Here is a 24,317-nt window from a genome sequence, read left to right as displayed (position 1 = left end):
CAAATTTTGTTGTTGTTAAACAAGCCACTACTGATTGCTTTGAGAGGAAATACTGTGATTAAACATGACAGCTAATAGAGTTAAGGTAGATTTCATGACATGGGAATACAGCCATGATATATACTTAATATGCAGTAATTGCATCAAAAGTGGCAATTAACCAACAGTCTAAAGTATTTTAGAACCTTGCTGCTTTGCTTATGTATAAAATCTGCTCTTTTGGCACGTGCATGTGGGGTGGGTAGGAAAAGTTATACTTCTTCTGTTGGATAACTAGTTATAAAAAGCAATTAATCTTACCCTCGTGTTCTTGTATGGAAGGCTAGGTTGTAACCAGCGTCTTGAGGGTAAGTTTCTTAAGCTTATGAGCAAAGGACGTTACCTGCACCTGCTGCACTCTTACTCAATGTTTGGCTTGAGCGTGCTCTCCAGCTGCTCGCTAATGCCTATTTTAAGCCATTTATCCGCACATTTAGGGATTCCTTCTTTACAGCGTACTGGATGCTGTCTAAAGACCCAAGTAGAAAGTGGAGCAACAGAAGGCTTTAACGGAGAGCTGCAGAAGGAGGGGTTTCGAGAGGTGCTGAGCAATTAGTCCAGACGTAGTCAGATGTTGGCTTGCAAAATAGCTGGAGGGGGTTAAGAAGCTGCCTTACTGCTTCCCCAGTGGTGGTTTTTAGCGAGTCTGTACAGTGACTCAGGTTAGAAGTACAGATGCAGTCATTTACTGCTTAACTTGGCCATTAAACATCCTGCTTGGGAAGCAGCTTGACTTTGCCCTTGAGAAAGATGGATATGGATTTTGTGGAGTATTTAAGAGGTGGTGGAACGGTCTGTGTGGGTTGGCAGAGGAGGATATTTGTAAAGCAGTTCTTGTAGCTCAAACAAGCACTGGGAATTGGCAGAATGAGAGGCCAGAGTTGAAATACGTTGGACAGGAGAGAGTACTTTTTTTAATGACTTGCACTGCGGGAAAGGGCTGAACTTGCAAATGGAGTCTTCTCTTGCTCGAACTGCAGAGCTATTGAACTGTAAAGCTCTGTTACCACCCAACTATGCTTCCTCCTGGTTTGCAGGATTGGCTTGGTATACAGCTTAGGAATAACTTGCCTGGGGTTCATAAGTAGCGGCGTGTGAAACGAGCATCTTTCGATGCTCTTGTGGCCATGGTCAGCGGGTTGAATTTGCATCAGCCCAGCAGATCAGATTCGTATCCTCTGCCAGCACCTTTAGAAACTGAAGTTTTCCATTAATGTACCCAGCAGTGATATAAAGCAGCATTGCTGCTCAGTGACCAACCGTTGAATTTTTTCTTCTTTTATTAGTATGTAGAAGTAGTTTGTGGTGAGAGGTCTGTTTGTATGAGTTGGGGGGACAGGAATGAGAGGAGGAGGAGGAGACCTCTCCCTTTTTGGTAGCAGCAAGACATTGGAGTATCTCAACTGTTCATGAAACTGCAGCTTGTGACTAGAGCGTTTTGTGGTAGCGTTCCCTGGTTTTGCTTCAGACTGATGCTCTTCTTTTTCTTTTTTTTCCCCCCTTTTTTTCCAGGCTGTGACAGCATTAGTGAAAAACTATCCGAAGCACATGGTTTCATCAATGCAGCAGATCCTGCCCATTGTTTGGAATACCCTTACAGAAAGCGCAGCCTTATATCCTTTGCAGTGAATGGTTTAAACTAGAACAGAAAGGCGCAAACTGTGCTGTTTCTCATACACAGTAAGGAACTGAACATGGTTAAAGAGCACTAGACACCGAGTAGTCCACTGTGACAGAATACAGGAATCTATTGTATGCATTTAATGGATATTTGTTACTTTTAAGCAAAAAGAAACATTACTGAACCTACTAAATTCAGCTATGATCAATAATGTGAGCGCCCATGTTATACTGGCTTTAGAATTGTGTCCGATCTCTGCATTATTTCTTGTAGTTTTTCAGTGAAAAATGTCCTCTTCAAAAAGATGTCTAGATATGATTTAAAGACTTCAGGTAAAGGAAAATCTACAGTATTGCTTGCTACAGCAGTACTAATGGCTGGCTACACTTGCTGCTGAGGTTGCATTTGATTTGCCTTTTGAATTTTGTAACTTATTACGTTGCAACACAATGTGCTGTGTTAAAGAGATGCTCTGTTGGTAGCTTTCCCAGTACATGCAAACTGACAAGTCAAACCTTTACATGTATAATTAATTCAAAGGTCGCTTTTGTTAGCCTTTTACTGTGAGACAGTAATCTTAGAATACCAGGCTCTCCTGTAGCTTTTTCTGAATTTTTGGTATAAACACCAGAAATGGCCACTGTGTCGCAATAACAGCGTGAAGGTTGACTGAATTTTTCTGTATGATTTAATCAGAGTGGCTGTTTTCCTAGAGATCCTAGATCTAGCCCTTTACATACCAAAGTTGTCTGCACAGTCTTATGTTTCAGAATCGTGCTATATATTGGGTGGTATGCTCTTGAAGCTTAAAAATGGGTATGGAAACTATAAAAGTAGCATTAGTCACAGGTCAAGGATGGGAGGGGGGAGTGGGTCCTTACCCTTAGGCAGCAGCGAATTTTTGAATTGGCTCATTTTCTCATGGAAAGATTGAGTTTGAGTGGTTCCATTCTCACAAAATTTTAATACAGATGAAGCTTTGGGTTGCACTTCTTGAAGGGTTTGGTTTAAATGAATCATATGATCTCTAGAGGATATACTAAAGTATATTTGGAGGTGTTCTGTGAAGCTCAGTAATGGCCAGAATTAGAAACTTCTGTAGCATGTCTTCCATTTGAAACACCGTGACCGTGCTGTAAATTGAAAGCTTTCTTAAGAAAGTTGCAGGAATTTGAAGAGTTGAACAGATAAACTTCTAAATAGATGCAGCTCTAAAAATGCACATATTTACTTAACTCTGTCTACTTATGTGAGAACAGAAGTAAATTATACAGAAGAGGTGGAGGACCCTGTGGATTCTGACGGTAAGAACTTGTCAGACTGCACTTCTGACTTCTGTTGTAAAGAGGAATGGAAGCTTACCTAAATATTACTGTTATCAAAACAGTGACAGAAACACTTTAGGAATTCATTCTTAATGGTACGTTTATGGTGTTAGAACAGTATTCCTCACTTTTTTTTGCAAATTTCATGTGACTGTGATCAATGAAGCTGTGGAACTTCAGAGTTTCTAACAATTCAGGGAGTTCTGCAACAATCTTCAGGTGAGAGTAATGGGACGAAAGAAAGCTAAACAGGTTTAGGTTGGGCTTAAGTTTAAATGAGGGGTGTGTGATGATGTGGGAAGAAAACAGAAAGGGTTGAGGTCAGGCATCCTCCTGGAGCTGCTGCCCTGGTTAGTCCAGAAGTGGGGAAAAAATTATCCTGATGAACATGCTAACAGTTTGTAATTATATTTGACACCCATTTATTCCTTTCTGCATGATGGCATATTCAGTCATGTTTTTTGTTTTCACTTACTTCTTCATTCAGGTGAAGTATTGGGCTTTGAAAATCTGGTGTTCAGCATATTTGAATTTGTTCATGCCCTGTTGGAAAACAACAAATTTAAGAGCACAGTGAAGAAAGCGTTGCCAGAGCTGATCTATTACATCCTTCTTTACATGCAGATCACAGAGGAACAGGTGAGCATGTTTGCCTTGTGTGGGAAGCAAATGAGATGAGAGATTTGAAACAGCTAATGTCGTAGGAAGTATTTCAGTGGATGGAAGCTGCTGTAATCTAATAGGCTGCTCTGTCACTCTGCTGTGCCCGGAATTAGGGCAATCGCATCAAAATGTTTCTCTATGGTAACGTGGATAGCAGATGAAGGAATATGCTGTGAAAACAGGGATTGTCATGCTGAAAGGGGTAACTGGGTTTGTTTGATAGTGAGGGGACTGTGCTAGCAGTGTGATACAACTCACTGAAATTCTGCACGCCTCCTGGGTGCCCAAACCTGACAGCCATCTTCAGTTTCTCTTCTTTAGGTAGGCATGCATGAAGAGAGGCACTCTGTTAAAGATTCATCTGCTTCTCCTATTCCTCATCTGTAATTAAAGTCCTCTGTGTAGCGAGGATTCCAGGTCAGTCATTAGTCCTGTCAAATTCTGATTTCAAATGAGGAAGCAGAAGAGCAAGATGAACTTAGAACAGAGAGGGCCTCTTCTTTTTCAAAGGTTTATCTGATTGCCTAAATACAAGATTGAGATTTATAGGAGGATAACTCATGTAGTCCCTGTTGGCTTCAGCTGGAATGTTTCCTTCTGATGTCTGAGCTTGATGTCAGTGTAAAGGGGAGGGAGCCCTCAGTCTAACTCTGTTCTTTCATTCCCATGAAGAGTGTGAGGGGAAAACACTATCCAGTCTGCATGCTCTGCTCAGTCTCTCTTTTCAGGTGCTTTATTTTGTAGAGTATGAACTAGAATATTAAAAAAAAAAAAAAAAATCAGTTGAAGGCTTTGAGGACTTCTTATGGCAGAGAAAATTCTGAAAGCAGTGTTGCAACACTGAGATTACTATCCTTTTCTCTCTTTCTGTTTCAGATAAAAGTTTGGACTGCAAATCCACAACAGTTTGTGGAGGATGAAGATGATGATACTTTTTCCTATACAGTGAGGATTGCTGCACAGGATCTGTTGCTGGTATGAAAAGTGTTCCGCATTTATAAGCAACCAAAATAACAACAAGTAAGGACTTAATGCAAGTAAAAAAGAATAGTTGTGACCTGTACTCACAGTCTTTACATATTTAGCTTCAGGTGGGGCAGCTGGAGAAAAGCGCAGCTTTCAAAAGTCTTTACAAATAAGCGTTATCGCTTCCTTCCGCACAGGCTGTGGCTGCTGATTTCCAAAATGAGAGTGCAACTGCTTTGGCTGCAGCAGCTACAAGACACTTGCAAGAAGCTGAGCAGGCTAAAAACAGTGGTGCTGAGCACTGGTAAGGAGAAGGGGCAGCAGACAAGACACTGGCGTGAATGGCAGGTTCTTTTACGGCGTTGGATGTGGCACAAGTTATTTGCATTTTTTTCATGGTATAGCTGCTGATGGACAAGAATGAAATTTGAGAACTCTTGATCAGAAGAAGAAGAAGAAAGTGCAGCAGTTTTCAAGCCATACGCAGAAATCTTCGTGTGGAATGCTTTCAGCAACTCCTAACACAAACTAGCTGTCCCCAGGCTCCCTCCCTCCCTCCCTCCAGACCTCTGACAGTCCCTGAAAACATACCATTGAAAACTATAGTTAAAACCATATGTGACCTGAAGAGAAATTGACCTTCTGTTCAGTTACTTAAGCTCAATTTCAGGCATTTTTTTTTTTCTACTTGATGTAAGGAAGAGATTTAGGTGCTGTATGCAGATGTGTGTGTTCAGTTTTAAAACTTCAGTTGCAATTTCTAATGTTACTTGAGGATAGAAGAGAATGCTCGATTTAAAGGACACCTAGTCTCTGTTCCATAACTGTTCTCTCTGGCTTTCAGAATGAATTAGTTCAGTGTCCATGTTTATTTTGAATATCAGTGTCAGATTGGCTACTCTTTATATAGAGCAGTAACTGAAAGTCTGAGAAATCAGACCCTATGTGTGCTCCCCCTTTCCGCAAAAATGCACCATTAAGTCCCTGTCTGCTTTGAATTTGGTAAATTTAAAGTAGATTCACTTTGAATCAAGAAAGGCTTCTGGTGGTCTTTTGCTTCACAAATAAAACCAAGGAGAATTGTTATTTGCCCCAAATGCTATTTCGTCGTAATTATCAAAATGTAATGCAAAAATAGAAATTTTTAAATCATCAATGTACTTTCTCTCAGTGCTTCTTGAGTATAGAATAATCAAGCAAGGCACAGCTGGAGACCTAAGCCTTCATACTAGATTCTGATGTTGTTTCATTTTGTTTTTATTATGAGAACAAAAAGCATTACAAGATGTAATGTTTACTGAACCGTTATTTTAGAAAGTGATGGGGAGTGCTGCCTATTCATGGCAAGTCTCCAAGTCCCCATCTTGGAGGTTTTTGAGTGTTCATTTCTTTCAAGGCCTGTTCAGATACTCTGGGGATCAAGAAGATAGTTGTGATAGCTTAGACCAGAAAATCTTAATTGTTTCACTTTATGGAGGTGATGGTGGGGAGAAAACTTAAAGGTTTCTGAATTCTTTTGCAGGTGGAAGATACATGAAGCTTGTATGCTGGCCCTGGGCTCTGTGAAATCTATTATTACAGACAGTGTGAAGAATGGTAGAATACATTTTGATATGCATGGCTTCCTGACAAATGTTGTTCTCGCCGACCTAAACCTTTCAGGTACTTTGGTCCTTGCCGTTACTCGGAGTAACTGCTAAGCACCAGATTCTTGGAAATTTCTTACAAACGATAATGCCTGATGTATCAGGTCGTTGCAGGCGTACGACATTGTGAAATGCAATTGTGCACATTGTATATATGAAAAGGTATAAAACTTAAATTCTCAGTTCACACATGCTGTCGGGTCTAATATAAGTAGTTTCAAAGTGAGGTGCTGTGGTTTCAATTGATACTCACTGTTGTCTGGATGCTTGAGCCTGTAGGGCTTGAAGATGGAAGGGAGATTATGTGGGGAACCTGGTGGGAAACAACCACTCCATTGCCTTGTATCAGTTCCTGGGAAAGACGCCAACAGTATTTCAAGGGCTTCAGAATTCCTGCAATGCCATACCGCCTTGTTTTCTTTCACCTGAGGGCTGACCCTAGTTATAGCAGATGAACTCAAATAACTTTCCTAGCCGAGCAGGATCCTATTCTGAACTCGCCAGGGTCCTGCTTTCTATATTGTCGGACATCAGTGTGTAGGAAAGCCAAAGGAATTGTTGAAAATTGGGCTTTGAAAGCGCTTGCAAATTAAACTTTAGGAAGTTTGAACCTGTGTGAGCAGTATTGGTGATTCCACATTAAGTTGTGTCAGTGCAGAAAAGGCAAATTGCTGGATGTTTTCATCAAAGCAAGAATTTGTTTGGCTGATTACAAAGAAGGGTTTTTTTCCTTTTCCAGAGTTAATTTTGAATGAAGAAATAGTGTGCAAAGTGGAATACATGAGAAGAAACAACTTTAGCTGTTTTTGTATGTGATGTTGGGCTGTAAATGAGCTATTGTGCTTTAGAAAGAGGTCCTGGAGTCAGTATAGGTAGTTCTTAGGGAACATCTGTTCTGTGTTTACCAGTGGCAATCAAACAAATGAAATGTTTGCTCTTTTTAATACTTGTTTAGAAAACAAAACTTTTTATTGCTATGCATCTTGCATGCAATTTTTGATGTCTTCATCTTAACCCTGCAAATAGGCTTGTATCTGTTTTATAAATAATGGCAGTAAAAATGCTGAGAGATAGTAAGCATCCTCTATTTGAGGGTAGCCTAAATAGATAAGGACAGTTCAGCCTGAAAAGGCAGGAGGGTAGGTGTGATAAAATACCTCATATCATAATAAGTGTAGAACAGGTGAGTAGAGAATGAGTATTCACTCTTTCTCTAGTGCTGCTAAACATAATGTTAGGTAACTGTGAAGTGATGGCTGGAAGCTAGAAAAGTGCATTTGGGGAAAGTTCACTCTATTCCTGCTCTATTGCTCTTGTTCTTTTTCCTAAGCATTTGCTATTTGCCGCTGTTGGAGTGAACAAAATAAAATATTGAGCTAGATTAACAGGGATTACTGAAAAAAGCGTTCATTCTCTTCCTTTTACTTTTGTTCCAATGATCAGCAAAGCATATACTGCTGTACTGATTCAAGCGTAACTAGTTGAGGCATGAAGTTTTTTAAACAAATGAGAAATTATTCTTTGGAATAACTAATCTGGATTTTGCCTGTGAACAAAAGTACTTTGTATTCCCTCATACCAGTCTTCTGTTCTGTGTTGTAACTTATTTTCCTAATGGGAAGCAGCTAAGTCTCAAAATCATAAAACTTATTCTGAAACCACTGTTTTTTTTTGTTTCAGTGTCCCCTTTTCTCCTGGGTCGTGCTCTTTGGGCTGCCAGTCGTTTTACCGTAGCTATGTCTCCAGAACTAATCCAGCAGTTCCTGCAAGCTACTGTCAGTGGTCTACACGAGACCCAGCCTCCTTCTGTCCGGATCTCTGCGGTCAGAGCTATCTGGGGGTAAGTAGACACTAGAATATCCCAAAGCCCCAAGGATAGGTAATATAAATGACACGCAAAGCTGCTATTTTAACAGCATTTCTGCCCCAAATCCACCTTGTCTTCTGTTTACATTGAAAGGATAATGAATAAATAAGGGCAGAAACTTAGATAATTCTGAAATGGTTTTGTCCTTCCTTATGTCTCCTGCAGAACCTGGTAATTGTAAGCTTGTGATTCTCTCACTTGGGTCACTTCTTTTTCCTCAAGGTTTTTCTAGTTTTCTCCGTTGGTGGTAGGTCTCGAGAGAGAATTTTTACTAAGATGGGGTGGAAGCTGGTAACATTTGATTCAGCTCTGCGTCTAAGAACCATCTAGGAATGGAATGAGGAGGAAGGACAGCTGAGCTGTTGAGAGATCTAGGAAGCAGTAGATTGAAGGGAGGAAAAAACCCTAAAACAGTGAATGTAGGAAAAAAATGGGTAGGGTTAAATAACGCTTTATATATCCTCTGGTGGTGAATGTATGAATCCCTTTAATATATACTGTATGCATTTTTGTATCATGAATTTCTTGTCTAGCTACTGTGACCAGTTGAAGATCTCTGAGAGCACCCATGTGTTGCAGCCTTTCCTTCCTAGCATTCTTGATGGGCTCATCCACTTGGCAACTCAGTTCAGTTCAGAGGTCCTAAACCTTGTGATGGAGACTCTCTGCATTGTCTGTACAGTAGACCCAGCATTTACCGCAAGTGTGGAGAACAAAATCTGCCCCTTCACGATTGCAATCTTTCTGAAATACAGTAATGGTATGCATTCAAATTGCGTTTTCAAAGTACAGTTGTTTTTGCTAACGGATCCTGGTCAAGTTTATCATTGCATTTAAAAGTGTGCTGAAAGCTTAATAACCGAATGAATATTGATTCATATGGTAAAGCTAGAAGGGAAACTTGCTGCTTTGCCTATTTGAAATAGCGGTAGCAAAAGTTGAGATACGTTTGTTAGTATGTTTTAGTACATGGTGCTTTCTCTCTCCAGATCCAGTTGTTGCTTCTCTTGCCCAAGATATCTTTAAGGAGCTAGCTCAGATAGAAGCCTGCCAGGGTCCAATGCAGATGAGGCTAATACCAACTCTCGTCAGCATCATGCAGGCCCCTGCTGACAAGATTCCTGCAGGGCTTTGTGCAGTAAGTGCTCTAGCGGTACATGGTCTTAGCTGGAGATGATTCCCTGTCCTTTAACATATAGGATGGTTGGCACGCAAGGAATAGAAAGGTTGCTTTTAAACTGCTATGGAACAATAACCTCAGCGCTTGTGAGCGGTTTCTTTGTGGAGAGAAGGCAACCTGCAGGTGGGGGGAGATGCTCCCGAAAGTTAACTTTAAACTCTGTTCCTGTGGCCTCCTGCCAGTCTCTGCAGGGTTTCTGTAGTTATTTTGCTTTTGACGTAACCAGGTTTCACCAGTGACAATTTCTCCTTTTTGGTGTAATGTTCTCCAGCAGGGTACCTCACTTAGTTCCTTGCACTTTTTTTCTGAGACTTTAAAGCATCACATTTGCATAAATTACCACAGATAAATTATACAGGTTTATGCTTTCTATAAAAAGTCCATTTATAAAAGATTAAACCTTGACTGTGTAGAAAATGTGTATGGAATTTAAGGCATCTTTATCAGTGTACGTATAATCTGGCTATGACTGTAACAATCGCCTAGTAGGTAATTAAAATAAATCGATATAAACTAAACAGAACAGTTCAGCAACTGGCTGTACTGGCTAATCAGTTCTCTGGCTGTACTGATTAGCATTCACCTGGATGCTGTTCATCACTGTGAAAGTGTGTGCCATATTCAGGAGTTATACTTCTTTTAATATCCAAATGGCCTTGAAATTCTACAGTGCGCTGCATCGTGTGTCCGTGTCAAATATAGCGACTCTCTGGGTTCATGATTCCAAGGTCCTCTGCTAAAAATATTCTTGTATGTAAAATCAGGACGTGATCTCAGTACTGGGTCACATCCTTCCACCTTTGATGCTTGCACCAGTGGTGGGAAATGTTGACTTAGCCTGCTAAGGCTGCTGTTGTAACAGTGCTTTTGTTTGCTTTTTCCTTTCAGACTTCTATTGATATATTGACCACAGTTGTGAGGAATACAAAACCTCCTCTGTCCCAGCTCCTGATCTGCCAAGCGTTCCCTGCAGTAGCTCAGTGCAGCTTGAATACAGATGACAATGCTACTATGCAGGTAATATTGTTGGCAGCAGTGAGGATTGCAGGGCCGTTAGAGTCCAAGACAGGTGACCAAGTCGGACACTTGACATAGCTTTTAGGAGAGCCCAGGCTTTGCTTGCCAGCAGCTATGTTGGCAGCTCCTCAGGAGTCTCTACCACTTCTAGTTTATCATTAAAGCATTGCTGTTCCAGGGCTGCAATGACTTTACTGATCATTCCTTAATTTGGAGGATCAGAGTGGGTAGACCAGCAGCCTTGATCTTTATTTTAGGCTTCTGGATCACACTTCTCCCTTCGTAATTAACTTTTTCATGACACCTGTTAATGGCAGAAGCTGAATGCAGAAGCATTCTCATGCATGGGCTGAGCAAAGGACCCTGTCCTGCATCTTGCTTCTAGCAGTTTTCTCTTACATTCATTCAGGTGGGAAAAGATGGGAAGGGGAGGAAAAGAGATATATATATATATATATATATATATATATATATATATATTTTTTTTTCCTGTTTTGACATCATGGCAAAGGGAAGGGGTTGTCTGGAAAAAAGCTGTCCTGATGGCTCAGCCAGAAGGGAGTGTTGAGTGCAGGTATCGGGCTCTTCGGTTTTGGTTCCCTCAGAATCGAGCTCCCTAGCCCACTCTATGGGAGTTTAGCTGCTTCATTGCTTGCTCCATGACCAACTCCTTCCCGCCCATGTTTTTCTCCTCTACTAAACTTCCTTTTGGCTCATTCGGATATGGGATGGGGAGGGAGCAAGGATACATTTCAAATAGTAGTAGTGCATATCTGAGCTTTAACTGTTGGTGGCCTCTCCTGTGACCTGGTGATGTCTTTGAGTATTTGGTGAGGAGGGAGAGGGGAGACCTTCTGAGGATAAAACGTCGGGGTTGTTTTTCTTTCCAGCTACTAGCCATGTTATAAATAATAAAGTGAATTAATTTCCTTACCTAGAGAGTTTTATATTCCAGCTGCCCTTTGCCATGTGAATACAGGCAATAGAAATAGCTTTTCTTAAACAACATACCACTAAGAATAGGTTGAAGACCTGTAAGAATAAGTTGGAAACCAGTGTTGCTTGTTGCTGTGCTTTATCTTTGTTTTAAGAAGACAGAAAAATTGCAGCTTGGCTGCTAGGTTGTTTGGTTCATGCTGCACTTTGCTTTCTTTCTCTCTTATTTGTCAGAGTCTGTGGGAATTTGTCTGGATGAGAAGGACAGTACAAAAATGCAACTATTCCAGGTGGTCTTTGTATTTACTAGATGATCCTGCTGAGAGTTGCCTGGGCAGTGGGGAGTGTCTGAATTCATATTGAACTGAAATCTTGTGAAAATATTTTTAGTTCAGGCAATCATTTTACTGCACATAGGGGACCTGGATTCTTTAGAGTGCCACTAGTTTGCCCATCATTTTCATCTTGGTTAAGGGTCTTTCGGGGGTGGTAGAAAGGGAAATTCTAATGCAATAATTTTCTCCTTTAGAATGGTGGCGAGTGTCTGCGTGCATACGTCTCGGTGGCGCTGGAGCAAATCGCACAATGGCATGATGAGCAAGGCCACAACGGGTTGTGGTATGTGATGCAGGTGGTGAGCCAGCTGCTAGATCCAAGGACCTCAGAATTCACTGCTGCCTTTGTGGGCAGGCTAGTCTCCACGTTAATTTCCAAAGCTGGAAGTGAGCTGGGAGAGAATCTGGACCAGATCCTGAGAGCTATCTTGAGCAAAATGCAACAAGCAGAGACGCTCAGCGTAATGCAGGTGAGAAGGCTGGGCAGCCAGGAGAACAGGTAGAAATGTCAGGGAAAAGAAATAGTCATAACATTTATTATTATTTTTACTGTGTGCCTGATTATCTGTGGTTAGTGTAATTAGATGTTCTACATACCCTCTTGAAGTAGCCAGAAATTTGCCTGCCCTGTATCCACAGTATCTGCTGGGGTGCTAGGCAGCTTCCTACAAAGTTATCTGGATTACTGAGTAAGTCAGGTTCTGGTGGGTATGCTTTAATGCACCTTATGCAGCCCCTCATGACTTTGTGCCTGGAAGCAGTGACCCTTTGGAGGGGACGTGAGCGCCCTAAGTAGGGATGTTGTGGCAAAGATAGCGTGCATTCTTGAGTGTTTGACATACAACTGTGCCATAGGCAAAGGATAAATGCCTAGAAATTGAGAAAAGGTGAACTTTTGGCAGATGGGAGGTGGGTTTCGCCTGTATCAGGTCAGAGGCCAGACAAGAGCATCATGATCCCTTCCAGCCTTAAGCTACTTACATGGCATAATTTTATGGAATTATCTTATTTTATTCCAGTGGTCGTTATTCTTTACCTGTCTTTCTTGCCTGTACCCTTAATGTAAAACATCTAGTGATGCCTGCCCTAGAAGAAGTTTCTATGCCACAACTATGGGAAGGCAAGATCCCACTTCTGCTCTCTGTGAAGCACTTGGCTAAAGGTCTTTCTACTCCAGCCCGTTTATCTTGGGTATTTCTCTGATTTTTATACATGCACTTTTCAAGGCAGCACACTGTGAATCGAGAAGGCTGTTCAGATGTCAACACAGATTTCATCACAAAACCTTGATTTTTCCCTCAGAAACACTCTTCATTCATAACTGTTCAGAATGGCTCTCATTTTGCCTATTTTTGGATTTGAAAGATCTGGAAGGCTAAATCTGAACTATTCACCTGAAGCTCCCCTGCAGCCAAGGGAGGAGAAACAAGCCGCTCACAATGGTGAATCTCTTCTGTATTCCTAACGTGAGAGAGAGGCCCCTGGAAGTGGCAGCTTTTCCTTAAGGAGGCCTACAGTGATGAACTCAAACTTGGAGACCGACATTTAGACATATGCGGCCTATGAATTTTACCCTTGGTCTTTAGAAGATGACTCCTAAAATTGAATCTTGTAAATACTTTCCTAAAACTTTCATCTCTGTCCCTAAAATTTGTATTCGAAGTCTCTCTCAAGCACTGGAAAAATGCTGCTGAGCAATGTTCAGATGACATGGGAGAGAAAGGTGGCCTTGTGGTTAAGGTGATCTGATGGCCCTGGGAATGGAAGGGGAAGCAAATATGAGTTCAGGCTCTGGACAAATAACTTCTATGCTTGATGATGAGACATACATTTCTGCTATATAAGTGTAGATTTCAAGCTCTTTGCTTATAAGACTGTGTAAGCATCTCATCCAGTGAGCAAACTTTAGCACTTGCAGCATCTGGATACTGCCATTGACATTTTTTGCTAATCAATTCCGGTGCCACCTCTGATGTATATATATATTTTTAAATAGCTTTTTAATCCTTGTTTTAGAGGGGCTTGTTGGTTTGGGGCATGACGAGGGTAAACTTTATTCTTGCCATGCGTTTTTCTGGGGGTTAAATATTGCTGTTGACTGTAACAGTTTAACTTGCCTGTTTCTGTAGCACACTGGGTACTGGGCAGATGGTTATACTTTCTCTTCCTCTTGGGCTTTCTAGACGCATAGCTTCCAGCCCTAAATGGCACTCTTAGTTTCATATTTGAGAAAACATTCTCAGCTATTAAATTATATACAGCTAATGTGTCCTTTTCTTCTCTTGCAGTCCTTGATTATGGTGTTTGCTCACTTGGTTCACTCACAACTGGAACCACTCTTAGAGTTTCTGTGTAGTCTCCCTGGACCAACCGGCAAGCCTGCCTTGGAGTTCGTAATGGCTGAATGGATGAGCCGGCAGCACTTGTTCTACGGGCAATATGAAGGCAAAGTCAGGTAGGATATCTTATAAGCAGAAACTGTGTATTAATGGTTGCTGGCTGATCATCCCATTGCGGTTAGCGCGCTGGGTGTGAGGGAAAGGGAAGCTGGTTCAGACTTGGATTAGTGTGTGCCGGCATTGGACAGAGTTGCACCCAAGTGCGAAGCTTGCAAGCACAAGAGCGCTTTTGAGATTGAAACTCTGAAGAGGATGAGAACAGCTTCTAAAAAGGAAGTTACCTTTATGGACTATTTGTAGAGGTTCAGAGCGTTGTGGAGGGCTTCCTAAAAGAGGTTGGTGATTCCTTGTTGATTTAATGAGCTCTTAAAAGTCAATAAAGAAATCGACGGAAACCTTGTTTTCTCTCCCTTTTGCTGTAGGAGCACATTTGTGTTTCGGGGAGGCTGACTGCTATATTCCAAAGCATGAAATGCTCTGTGTTAATTTAAAATTTGCAGTAGCTGATGTCTTTAGTTTTTATGGAAGTGTCAAGCCTAACAGACTCCTGCTAGGGGACTCACCAGCTGTTAACTCGCTTCTTAGTATGTGGTGCCGTATTATTGTTATGAGGCAGCCAAATAGCCTGTAAAACAAATAATAAGAAAAAGTGTGTTTAAAATAGAAGTTCAGGAATGATCATGCAGAATGATGCATGGTTTTATAGGAGATGGTTTTATATAGTGGATCAGGTATACCTCAGACTATTCTGCTATTGGGTTACTCTGCTTAAGGCAAGGTATCTCAGTTTTCTTTTCCGTATATCTGTTTTTCCTCACTCTTGGTCCGTTTTGTTCATTAAGGGCAGTGTTGTCTGAGAGCAGTGTTATCTGCAGGATCTCCTGATGCTGCTTACGGCTACAAGAAATAGCCAAAGCTGAAGCTGGCAGGGAAAAAATTTCCTGTTGTACATTGCTTTCTCCGTATTATGTCCAAGATTAGAGCTGTGTATCTACACTGTATTAAGCACTCTATTTTGGGTTATTTGCAGTAATGATCATAGTGCATTATAAAATGCTAGGCATTTTCTAGATACTGAAGAAAAACAGTGCCTGCCCAGAGGATCCTCTTTAGAGACAGACAAGTAGAATTTAGTATAAGGAAAATAAAAATTGCTGACAATAGGTAAACCTTCTGTGCCCAGCAGTCACCATCCCTGGGAGTGGTGGGTTGAAGAAGTGGTTCTTTATCCTTGACTTACATAAGAAAAGGATGGGAAAATTTGGGGCAGCTCAAGAGTTGGCATGTGAAGATCTAGGTTCAGAACAGCTGTATGAGAACTGGAGGCTCAGAGTCACACTGCAGGAGAGAGAGGACGTGCAGTGAAAGCGTGAAAAGAGAGAGTTGCATATAGCTCAGAGGAACTTCAGTTTGGGACATGTGGAGCTGGGAGAGGTTTAAAGGGTGCCAAGCCTGAATTGGTAGCCTTAACCAAAGTCATCCTCCATGTGGCATGGAAACAGAGTGGAATTGGAGAAGGTTTGAGAGCTATAGGTGCAGACTAGACATCGAAGCAGTGGAGGTGGAATATGTGAAGATACTGAGGGAACAGAACTAGAAGGTTTGAATGTAGCTGAGCTGTGAAGGACCAGAAATGAAAAGGAGCTTTGAGACTGGAGAAAGGTAAAAGAGATGTTCATGATTGCAGATCAACCAAATTATTCTGTTTCTGTCATTGCTTTCCTCTTAATTCCATCTTCACCTGCAGTGAATGCTTCAGGGATGTGCTTAACCTTGTGGCCTTCTGAACTGGAAAAAACTTGTCGATGCATGCACGCAGTGCTTGGCAGTGTTTTAATCCAAAGCTTTGGCCGAGTTTTTGGCCTGTTGTGCACTTCAGGAGAGGAGTCCAATTGGAGATACTCATGCAGGAGAAATGGGAAAACTCTGTAATGATTGTTCTTGGCAAAAGCATAGAAAAAGGGGCATCTGAATGTCTGCTCTGGAGGGACATGTCCCCTATTAAGTCTGCTGTGAAAGCCAGGCGGTGCAGAGAGGTTCTGATCTGTAATATTTTTATCCCCTGCTCTCTAGCTCTGTAGCACTGTGTAAGCTCCTTCAGTACGGCATCAACACAGAAGATAAGCGACTTCAGGACATTAGGGTAAAGGGGGAAGAAATATTTAATATGGATGAGGGAATACGGACACGATCGAAATCGGCCAAAAGTAAGCAATCGTTTTGCTGGGTTTTTTTAACAAATATTTCCTGTTAGTTGATGCTGTGAAAAGCCTTAGAATAGATCTTCCAGATCTCCCACAGGTTTTAGGTATTCCCTACAGAAGTGCATGTTGTTTTTCTACAGCTGATGCATACATCATGTGGTTAACATACCTATTATTTGCCTTAATTTTGTCAAAGACTGATTTGGAAGACTTCTGAAATGTCTCTGACTTAAGTAGATGAGGTAATTATGGGATAGGGGGGTATTCGCTGCTCTTTCAAATCATTAGGTTCCATCTAATGAGATAGACTTGATACGGTCATGAGTCTGAGTAACTTTTCTGAGAGGAAAATGTGTTCAAGAGATGATGAACTGATATTTTCAGTGAGGTTGAAACTATCACATATCAGCAATGATTGCAACAGGTTAGAAATGAAACTTTTAAGGAAACCTTAGCCAGTCTCTTGCCTAAGACTTGCCTTACTATTTTAGTATTGTATCTCTCCTGAGCCTTAAATTCCCGTGACATTTTTAATTGGCTGAACCCAAAATCTTTGTTCGGAGGTTCCTGTGTAGAGATCCACATGTTAGACATGAGCGAGCACCTGGCATTTCTTCTGGGGAAGACGCTGGGGAGCCGCTCTCCTCGACAGCGGTCAGTCGAAACCTTGCTTCTGCACCTTGCTGTGCTGGTGCTCGCCCACAGCCAGTTGCGGGACAGGACATAGCGGCTGTACTGATACAGAACAGAGGCCCGTCTACGGGGTCGGTACTCTTCAAGCCTTCAGCTATTTTAAACTCAAGGGATTTGTGTTAGGGCTAAATTGACAACTAGGGAAATAAGTAGGGAAAACCCTAGGAGTGTAAGAGGTAAGCAGGGGGTCACAAAACACCTGCTACCTTGTTATTCCTTGCTTTAAAAAAAAATAAAAATCCCAACAAGGCGTTGTCTAGTCAGCCAGAAGAGTGGTAATTGCCAGCATCTGAGTACACAAAGAGTTAGAAACTAGTACTCCCAATTTCTTTATTTGATAAGGTCTTTACCTTGGCAATTAGGGACAAAAATACTGGTTAGCTATCCCTAATTAACCCTTGCAGGAACCCTGGTAAGGAAAATTCAGTTCTTGCAATGACTTGGAAAGGGTAAGCAAAAGAGCCATGATTGGGAGGGCTGTGCCGCTCGTTTGCTTTAAAGCACTGCTAGGTATGCGACAATAATTTCAAAAAAGAACGCTTAATAAAATGAGGTCAGTAACTCTGATTTGACTGAGTAAGCTCACAAGTTCATTCAGTTGTGAAAGATTTTACCCATGTCTTCTCTTCATTCGGTATGCTAGTTTTGATATTGCAGTTATAACTGTGAGGGTATGCAAAATGAATTTGGGTTTTTTTTTGTCTGTCCTTTTTTCCTTCCAACCTGGAAGTTCTGCTGATCTGTGAGCATTGTAAGTGTATAGTGAGATTTAAAAACAAAAAACAACAACAACAAAAAACAGGAAAAAAAGGCTTGGCTTTAAGATTTTTATTAAAAGCCATGTGAATATATATATATTTATTTTCCCTCTCTCTTATAGATCCTGAACGCTGGACAAACATTCCTTTGTTAGTAAAAATCTTAAAATTAATAATAAATGAACTCTCTAATGCAATGGAAGCAAATGCATCTAGACAGACAACTGCAGACTGGAGTCAAGGTAAGGCACTAGGGCTGGTTTTACCTCTTTGCATGGCTTAAATCCACTTGCCCAGTTAGCAAAAATATTTAATCTCTGCAGTAGTCTTTAGAGCAGTAAAGAACTGACAATAGGAAATATCATACCTATAATTATAAAGATTTAAATGGTGATCCAAATGATAGGATCAGTCAGCGTTATCTATCCTTATAACTGAAAATTATTTTTGGCCAGTCTGTCTGGAAAATGGGATCTGGCCGTATGCCTCTAAAGGAAAATTATCCTTGCTCAGAGTATCTGGTTCCCCTTCCTTCCTTCCTTCCCCTCTGCTTTGGCCATACTTTCTTGCCGCTTCCTTTTGCCGGTTCCAGCTATTGTGCACCACTCATTCCGAAGGAATAATAAGGGTTGTGTGCATTTCCCTGGACCCACATAAACAAACAGGGATGTTTGCCTAAAAACTATACAGTCCCTTATGGGGTGATTTGGATTTTGTTTATCTTCTAGAAATTTTTGTTTTCTAAACAGATGATTCGAATGATATGTGGGAGGATCAGGAAGAGGATGAGGATGAAGATGAAAGCTTAGCAGGACAGTTCTTATCAGATATTCTTTCCACAAACAAGTATGGTAAGTTACAGCTTTAAAGTGCTACTCAAAAATAGAATAAAGTAGATGATGTTCTGCTCTGAAAATTTTCTTTCCTTGACAGCAGTTCAACAGAGACTGGGATTTTGAATAAGGGTCTCTTTCTGGAAAAGAGGGACATGTCCTTGAATTACACTTACAATGATTAAATAACTACTTTTTCCACATGCACATTCAAAAACTACATAGACCTCGTGTTTCTTTGAGGTTCATGCAGGTATCTCTTTTAAAGAGAAGATTCATGCTCAAAGATGTATCTGTGACTTTGAAACGACAGCGTCAGAGCAGTGGATGAACTTGTTTGTGGAATGATCTTGAGAAATAATTTCTGTATAAAGAAGAGGGAGTGGGTATAATACCTCCCTCAGCTCTCCAGGTTGCATATAATCTTAGAGGAGAGAACCTCACAGGGTAATATAATAAAGGAGACTATTTACTTTAGCAGCAGCACAGAAATGCAAATGTGGCATAAGATTACAGGGTAAGATAATAGTGCACATAACTAAAAACAAACTGATCTGGTATCTCTTGTATGCTAAGTCTCACCTGTGCTTGAGACTCCCACTGTGACCCTTCTTGTTCTGGGTGGGGGGGAGTTTTTACTAATCATGTAAACGTAAGGAAATATATGCTGGATACAGGACTTCTTACAGCAGTGCTGAAACCATTTATGGAGCCTTAGATCTTAGCAATAGTCTGATAGGATGCTCCCTGAAATATTTTGCTCTGTTCAGTGTTAAAACTTGCCAATTTATCTCTGACAGATGAGGATTACTATGAAGATGATGAAGAGGACGATCCAGATGCATTAAAGGACCCTCTTTACCAAATAGATCTCCAGGTGATGCTCTAGAATTTTTTTTTTTTTTTTAATCTGATTTCTATCATTTTCTTTAAACTTTATTTTTTATATTGTACTTGAACAAAACTTCAAAACACCATTGATACCAGATAGCAATTGTTGTCCTGAATGTACTCAGTTCATTGAAATGGCTTTGGGAAGTGCTGAGTAGCCAAAGAACGCCTTGAGCCATTGTCTCTTATTGTAGCAATATCTATAATTTGGAAATGTGAATGAACAACGCTTTGTGAGCAGAGAAGTTGAGACTCTTCTACCCACGAGCTTCACAGCTCTTTGAGATCAAAAGTTGATGGAGACTGAACATTACAGAACTTAATATTCCACTTGGAGATGCTTCTATCCAGTCACAGTCCCTGGGCAATGTTTTGCTCCTGCTTTTTAACACCTGGAAGCTGTTTACCAGCCTTTCCCCTTTGCTGCCTCCCTTCCTTCTGCATCCCTTCTCCTTGTTCCCTGTCATCCCTTTGTTTTTATTTGGTGTATGTTAGTTTTATCTTTTGATGCATGAAAAGAACAGATTTTCCAAAGTGACGTGATGCTAACTTGATCTTTTTGTCTTCCTTTTAGGCCTATCTCACTGACTTCCTGTGTCAGTTTGCACAGCAGCCGTGCTATGCAATGTTTTCAGACCATCTCAATGAGAATGAAAAGCGAGTGTTACAGGCCATTGGTATATAAACCCAATCAAGAGACCGTACTGATCATAACTGAACAATATTTTTCTGGCTTATTCCACGTTTTATGATTAAACATGAAACATTTTTCCAGTGTCCACCTGCTTGTTACAGGTGGATGATGGGCCTCATTGCGAAGTATTGAGCCTCATCTTGTCATGAATCTACTAAGGGAAGGAATGTTAAGAAAGCAGCAAAGATGGAAGTCTGTAGAGCTTTGCACATCGGTCTCACCATGGGAGCACTTTCATTTTCCACAGTAATGTTCCAGGAAGTTCTTAAAAAATGTGTCCTTAAATATTGTTAAGAGCAGACTGTCTCTGCCTGTGAAGAGGCACTTACCTGAGTTTCACACAGCACAGATGGACAGAGAAAGGAACTGGGTCACTTACAGATTGCTTGGATGTATCTTGAGAAATTGGAAGGTTGTTCCTCTTTGCGCTCGCATAACACATACAGGGTAAATATCTGGATCTTACAGTGTGACTTCTTTTTATAGAACTATAGACTCTTTTATCAGAGATGCCTGAATGATATGGAACCTGCTTACAGGAGTTTGGATGGGAAGCTGAGACAATAAAAATAAATGCGCATCTTCTTTCCTATTGTGGATGGAGCTTTGTTGCTCGCATCTACTCTCTAGTCCCATGGGAGCAGTTCTTTACTAATGCTTTTGTGTGCACATGCTAAAAGGAAGCTACCACTTAATTTCTGTTCCTGTGGCATGTGGCTACTAAAGACTTTGGTTTTATGGAACACAAGGAGCCACAATTTTTAGGGGGAAAAACCTGATTATATTTAATGTGTTTCCTCCATAACAGCCACTCTGATCTACTTTGCTTCCTTCACGCTCCTGTGTGTATTTTTATAGGGTGGTAAAATAACATTTACAAATTGATTTACCCATAAGAACAGTGTGATGTATCTCACAACACCTCTCTGCCTTTGGTTCCCCCTTGGGGAAAATTAAAATAAAACTATTAAAATATACACTGGTATCCTTCTTATAAAACAGATTTAAAAGGAAATCACACTTGTTTCCCGAAATCACTTTTTAAGACATATTTCTCCCTAGGAAATCTCCTGTATGTGCCACCTCGGGGTTCTTAGGGTATTTCACAGGAGTCATCTGGACAGAAAGGGAGTCCTGTAATGGTTACATCATCTTCTGCTTCAAAGAAAAAGGGTGACCCATTATAGAGTTTCCTTTCTTAAGAAAGGTACTTGCTGTTCCTTTGTGGAATAAAATGCTTTGAAGTTGTGTCTAAAAGCTTCCAAAGAGCTGGAGTATTTATGCATCTTACCGGTCTTAAGTTCGTGTATGGCTTTTCACTTTTTTCTACCAGCAGGGGGTGATAATTTTTTAACAAAGATGGCACAATTTGTCTAGCATATGTGGGATAATGGTAAAATAATGCTAAATTCTAAAACTAACATTGCTTCCCCTCTCACACCTAAATCCCTCATGTTGTGCCTGAGAATAGGCAGAAATAGAGGGAATCACACACTTCTTGCTACATAACTGTAGACTGATCTGTCCCATCCTTGATTTCTCAATAGTTTTCTATGAATAACTCCATGGAAAGTAGAATTTATGAAGCCTGATTTAATTTTTTTGTGGCTTTGTCCGGATTAGCCTGTGTCTAATAAGGTATGAGCGCTGATGGAAAGTTTCCATGCAGCTGAGCCTCAGTATCTTTCTTCCCTGTGGATTCTCTGGTGTATAAAACTATAATTAAATTTTGTGCCATGGCCTTCCCTTCACTGTGCGCTCTGCTGTGGCTCTGTCTTCTACCTAGTCTTTTTTTTTTTCTTCCAAGTCTTCTAGGAATTTTGTCCGAAATAAGTGTGTCTCAGAGCTTTCGTTGAAATGGGCCAACATGTTAAACTAAGCAGTGCAGTCTCATGAGGAAACTGAGAAATAGACAGCTGCAGTGCCTGATAGCTGTACAAAAGGATCAACTGAGTGTCCTCAGAGTGACCAGTCCTGGCCAAGGGAAGAGATGGGACCATTTTTGCTAGTTGACATTCCTCCCCTGAATGTCAGAATAGGCCCAGGCTGCATGAAAACGGTTTGTGAGTTGGTGGAAAAGAAGAGTGAAGACCAAATCTAAATTGTCATTGCAAGTTACAAAATTAAAAAAGGCTGTTAAATATTTTGCCCCATGAACTGACAGCAGGGCTTGAAAATAGTCATTCTTTGAGGTAAGTGAATACCAAACTCTTGAAAGCACCTGGATGCATTTTAGGCATCAGCAAGAAATGGACCACAAACTGGTCTGCTAGTCAGGGCTTTGTGGAGAGGGGCTGGTGGGGTTCATGTGCTTTCAGTTGGAAGTTGACTTGTGTGCCTTAATTGTGCTTGCTTTATTCATCCTTAAGGCACATCAAGTTGGATGACAAGTTTAAGCAAAAACATGAAAAATGGGTGCAACTTAGCACTACTGATACCGTTCCTCATCCCAAGTTGTATCTAAGGATTTCTTTGGAATTGCAAGGTCCCATAAGTAAGCGATGAGCAGTTTCTTGTAGAGTTCCTCTTGAAGCTCCTCAGTGCATTGGTTAGAAGATGCTCTTCCATTTGTAGGTATCAAGGGCTTGCTCCTCCCAGGAGTGCAGCCAGTGAGAAGGACTGGGGGAGATGGTGGCTTTTTGGGAACTAGTGCTCCACCCTGTCCTTCTATTGCATTGGTGTTTGTGTGCACCCACCAGGACCCCTTCCAGTAGAATGAGCTGACCAAGCACAGTGTCGCTATGTAAGAGTGCTGATAAAATCCAGTTTGGGAGGAGCCCTTGAGATGGTCCTGGGCCTATCTGTGTGTTGTGGGGCAAGGGGAACAGGAACAGCCTTGTTCTTCTGCAACGGGCGCTCTGCTGCAAGCAAACTCATGGCATGCGGGATGTTTTCAGGCAAGAAATGTACTGACTTGAGCTTCCCCTAGGAAAGAGGCTGAATAGAGTGTGAGAGCTGCAGTGAACAGCGGAGACGGTTTGAAAGACACCTAAGTGGCCCCACGGGTGCCTGTGCTGATATAACTCCTTTCTCTTCTGCTTTCCCTGTGTCCTCCCTCCTCCCTTTAAAAATTCTCGGAATGCGATGTTATATATCTGCAAACAAGTGATGGCTGGAGGGTTGTCAGCTTTGCTGAAATAAATCTGAGCCAGTAGCGCGAGGTAATTGCTCGGGATGAAACACAGTGAAATCTGTCGAAGGTCTGGTTTTGAGGTGTGGAACGCCTGTTTTAGCTGTTGTCTACTGTTGAAAAGAAACTCGGCTAATCATCACTAAAGGTTACTAACTCCATGTTATGAAAAAACAAGCTCCCTTTTATGCTTAAAATGAAGGCTGGGGTCGAGGCTACTACAGAACATCTGTAAGCCTTTGCCACTTCCAAAATCGGTGCCTGGCACTTTTACATCCTCATCAAAGCTCCTCGTTGAGGAGACGCCAATGTGTTTTTTGCACACTGGGTTTTATCTTGCTAGAATAGCATGAAGGTCTGATAGCCACAGAATATAATTTAAATAGTGACTAGATCAGCTATGACTCTGGAATGAGATTTTACACGTATTCATGAGTATTGTTCTTGGTATTTTTTTTTTGTATTAATAAAATCTTTTAATGTATAAATGCCTTGCCTCTGAGTTTTACAGAGATCGGTATCGGGGAAGGAGAACACCCTCGGCTGTGCTGGTCTGGTCTGGGCTGCACCAGGGTGCTTCGAAGGGTGTTCTGCCTCTTTGGGGTTTGTCTCTTGTGGTGCACAGAGCTGGCTAAGGCGTTTCAGGCCCTTGTTCTCCAAAGCAGGGCCCGGAGCTGGGCGCTGTGACTGTGCTGCAGCCGCGTGTGGCCACCTCGCGCAAGTCCCCCCTGCTGCGTAGGGTTGCTATGGGGCCTGGCACCAGAGCAGGCCTGGGCGGCCTTTTGGCCCCTGCCTGGCGCTGGACTGAACGAGGGGAATGGCTTTTGGGGCCCTTTGCGAAGCCAGCAAGGTGCGGTTGATTCCCCACCGTACCCGGGAGCAGGCTGGAGCGTCGCAGGTGCTAAAATGTCGTTTTTGCTGGGCCTGCCTGTGCTTGGGGTTGCGGACGTGGGGCTCGAACCCCTGAACTTCGGCGCCGCAGCGCCTCTACATGCTGCCTAGGCGCCCGCCCCCCCCCCCCGGAGCGGGGCACGCCGGGAGCTGTAGTCTCGCGCCGGGCCGCGGAGCCACGCCGGGAGCCGTAGTCGCGGGGCACGCCGGGAGCTGTAGTCCCGCGGCG

General features: G+C 41.8%; 1 protein-coding gene across 1 annotated transcript in view; it reads left to right on the top strand.

Annotated features, from left to right (window-relative positions):
• The window catches only part of IPO9 (importin 9), a 28,775-nt gene extending 7,731 nt beyond the window's left edge, over positions 1 to 21,044 (top strand). The window contains exons 7-23 of the mRNA XM_026063765.1: positions 1,552 to 1,652; positions 2,906 to 2,964; positions 3,473 to 3,624; positions 4,525 to 4,623; positions 4,812 to 4,918; positions 6,137 to 6,276; positions 7,941 to 8,100; positions 8,661 to 8,887; positions 9,117 to 9,265; positions 10,196 to 10,324; positions 11,790 to 12,065; positions 13,884 to 14,050; positions 16,068 to 16,201; positions 17,772 to 17,891; positions 18,399 to 18,500; positions 19,283 to 19,359; positions 19,948 to 21,044. Coding sequence (XP_025919550.1) covers positions 1,552 to 1,652; positions 2,906 to 2,964; positions 3,473 to 3,624; positions 4,525 to 4,623; positions 4,812 to 4,918; positions 6,137 to 6,276; positions 7,941 to 8,100; positions 8,661 to 8,887; positions 9,117 to 9,265; positions 10,196 to 10,324; positions 11,790 to 12,065; positions 13,884 to 14,050; positions 16,068 to 16,201; positions 17,772 to 17,891; positions 18,399 to 18,500; positions 19,283 to 19,359; positions 19,948 to 20,058 — 2,310 coding nt within the window. The 3' untranslated portion in view covers positions 20,059 to 21,044. The remainder of the gene's footprint in view (positions 1 to 1,551; positions 1,653 to 2,905; positions 2,965 to 3,472; positions 3,625 to 4,524; positions 4,624 to 4,811; positions 4,919 to 6,136; positions 6,277 to 7,940; positions 8,101 to 8,660; positions 8,888 to 9,116; positions 9,266 to 10,195; positions 10,325 to 11,789; positions 12,066 to 13,883; positions 14,051 to 16,067; positions 16,202 to 17,771; positions 17,892 to 18,398; positions 18,501 to 19,282; positions 19,360 to 19,947) is intronic.
• The last annotated feature ends 3,273 nt before the right edge of the window (positions 21,045 to 24,317 follow it).

This window comes from Apteryx rowi, unplaced genomic scaffold, assembly GCF_003343035.1.
Source record: "Apteryx rowi isolate R43461 unplaced genomic scaffold, aptRow1 scaffold_200, whole genome shotgun sequence".
Taxonomy (NCBI): domain Eukaryota; kingdom Metazoa; phylum Chordata; class Aves; order Apterygiformes; family Apterygidae; genus Apteryx; species Apteryx rowi.
This window is presented reverse-complemented; position numbering and strand designations above follow the sequence as displayed.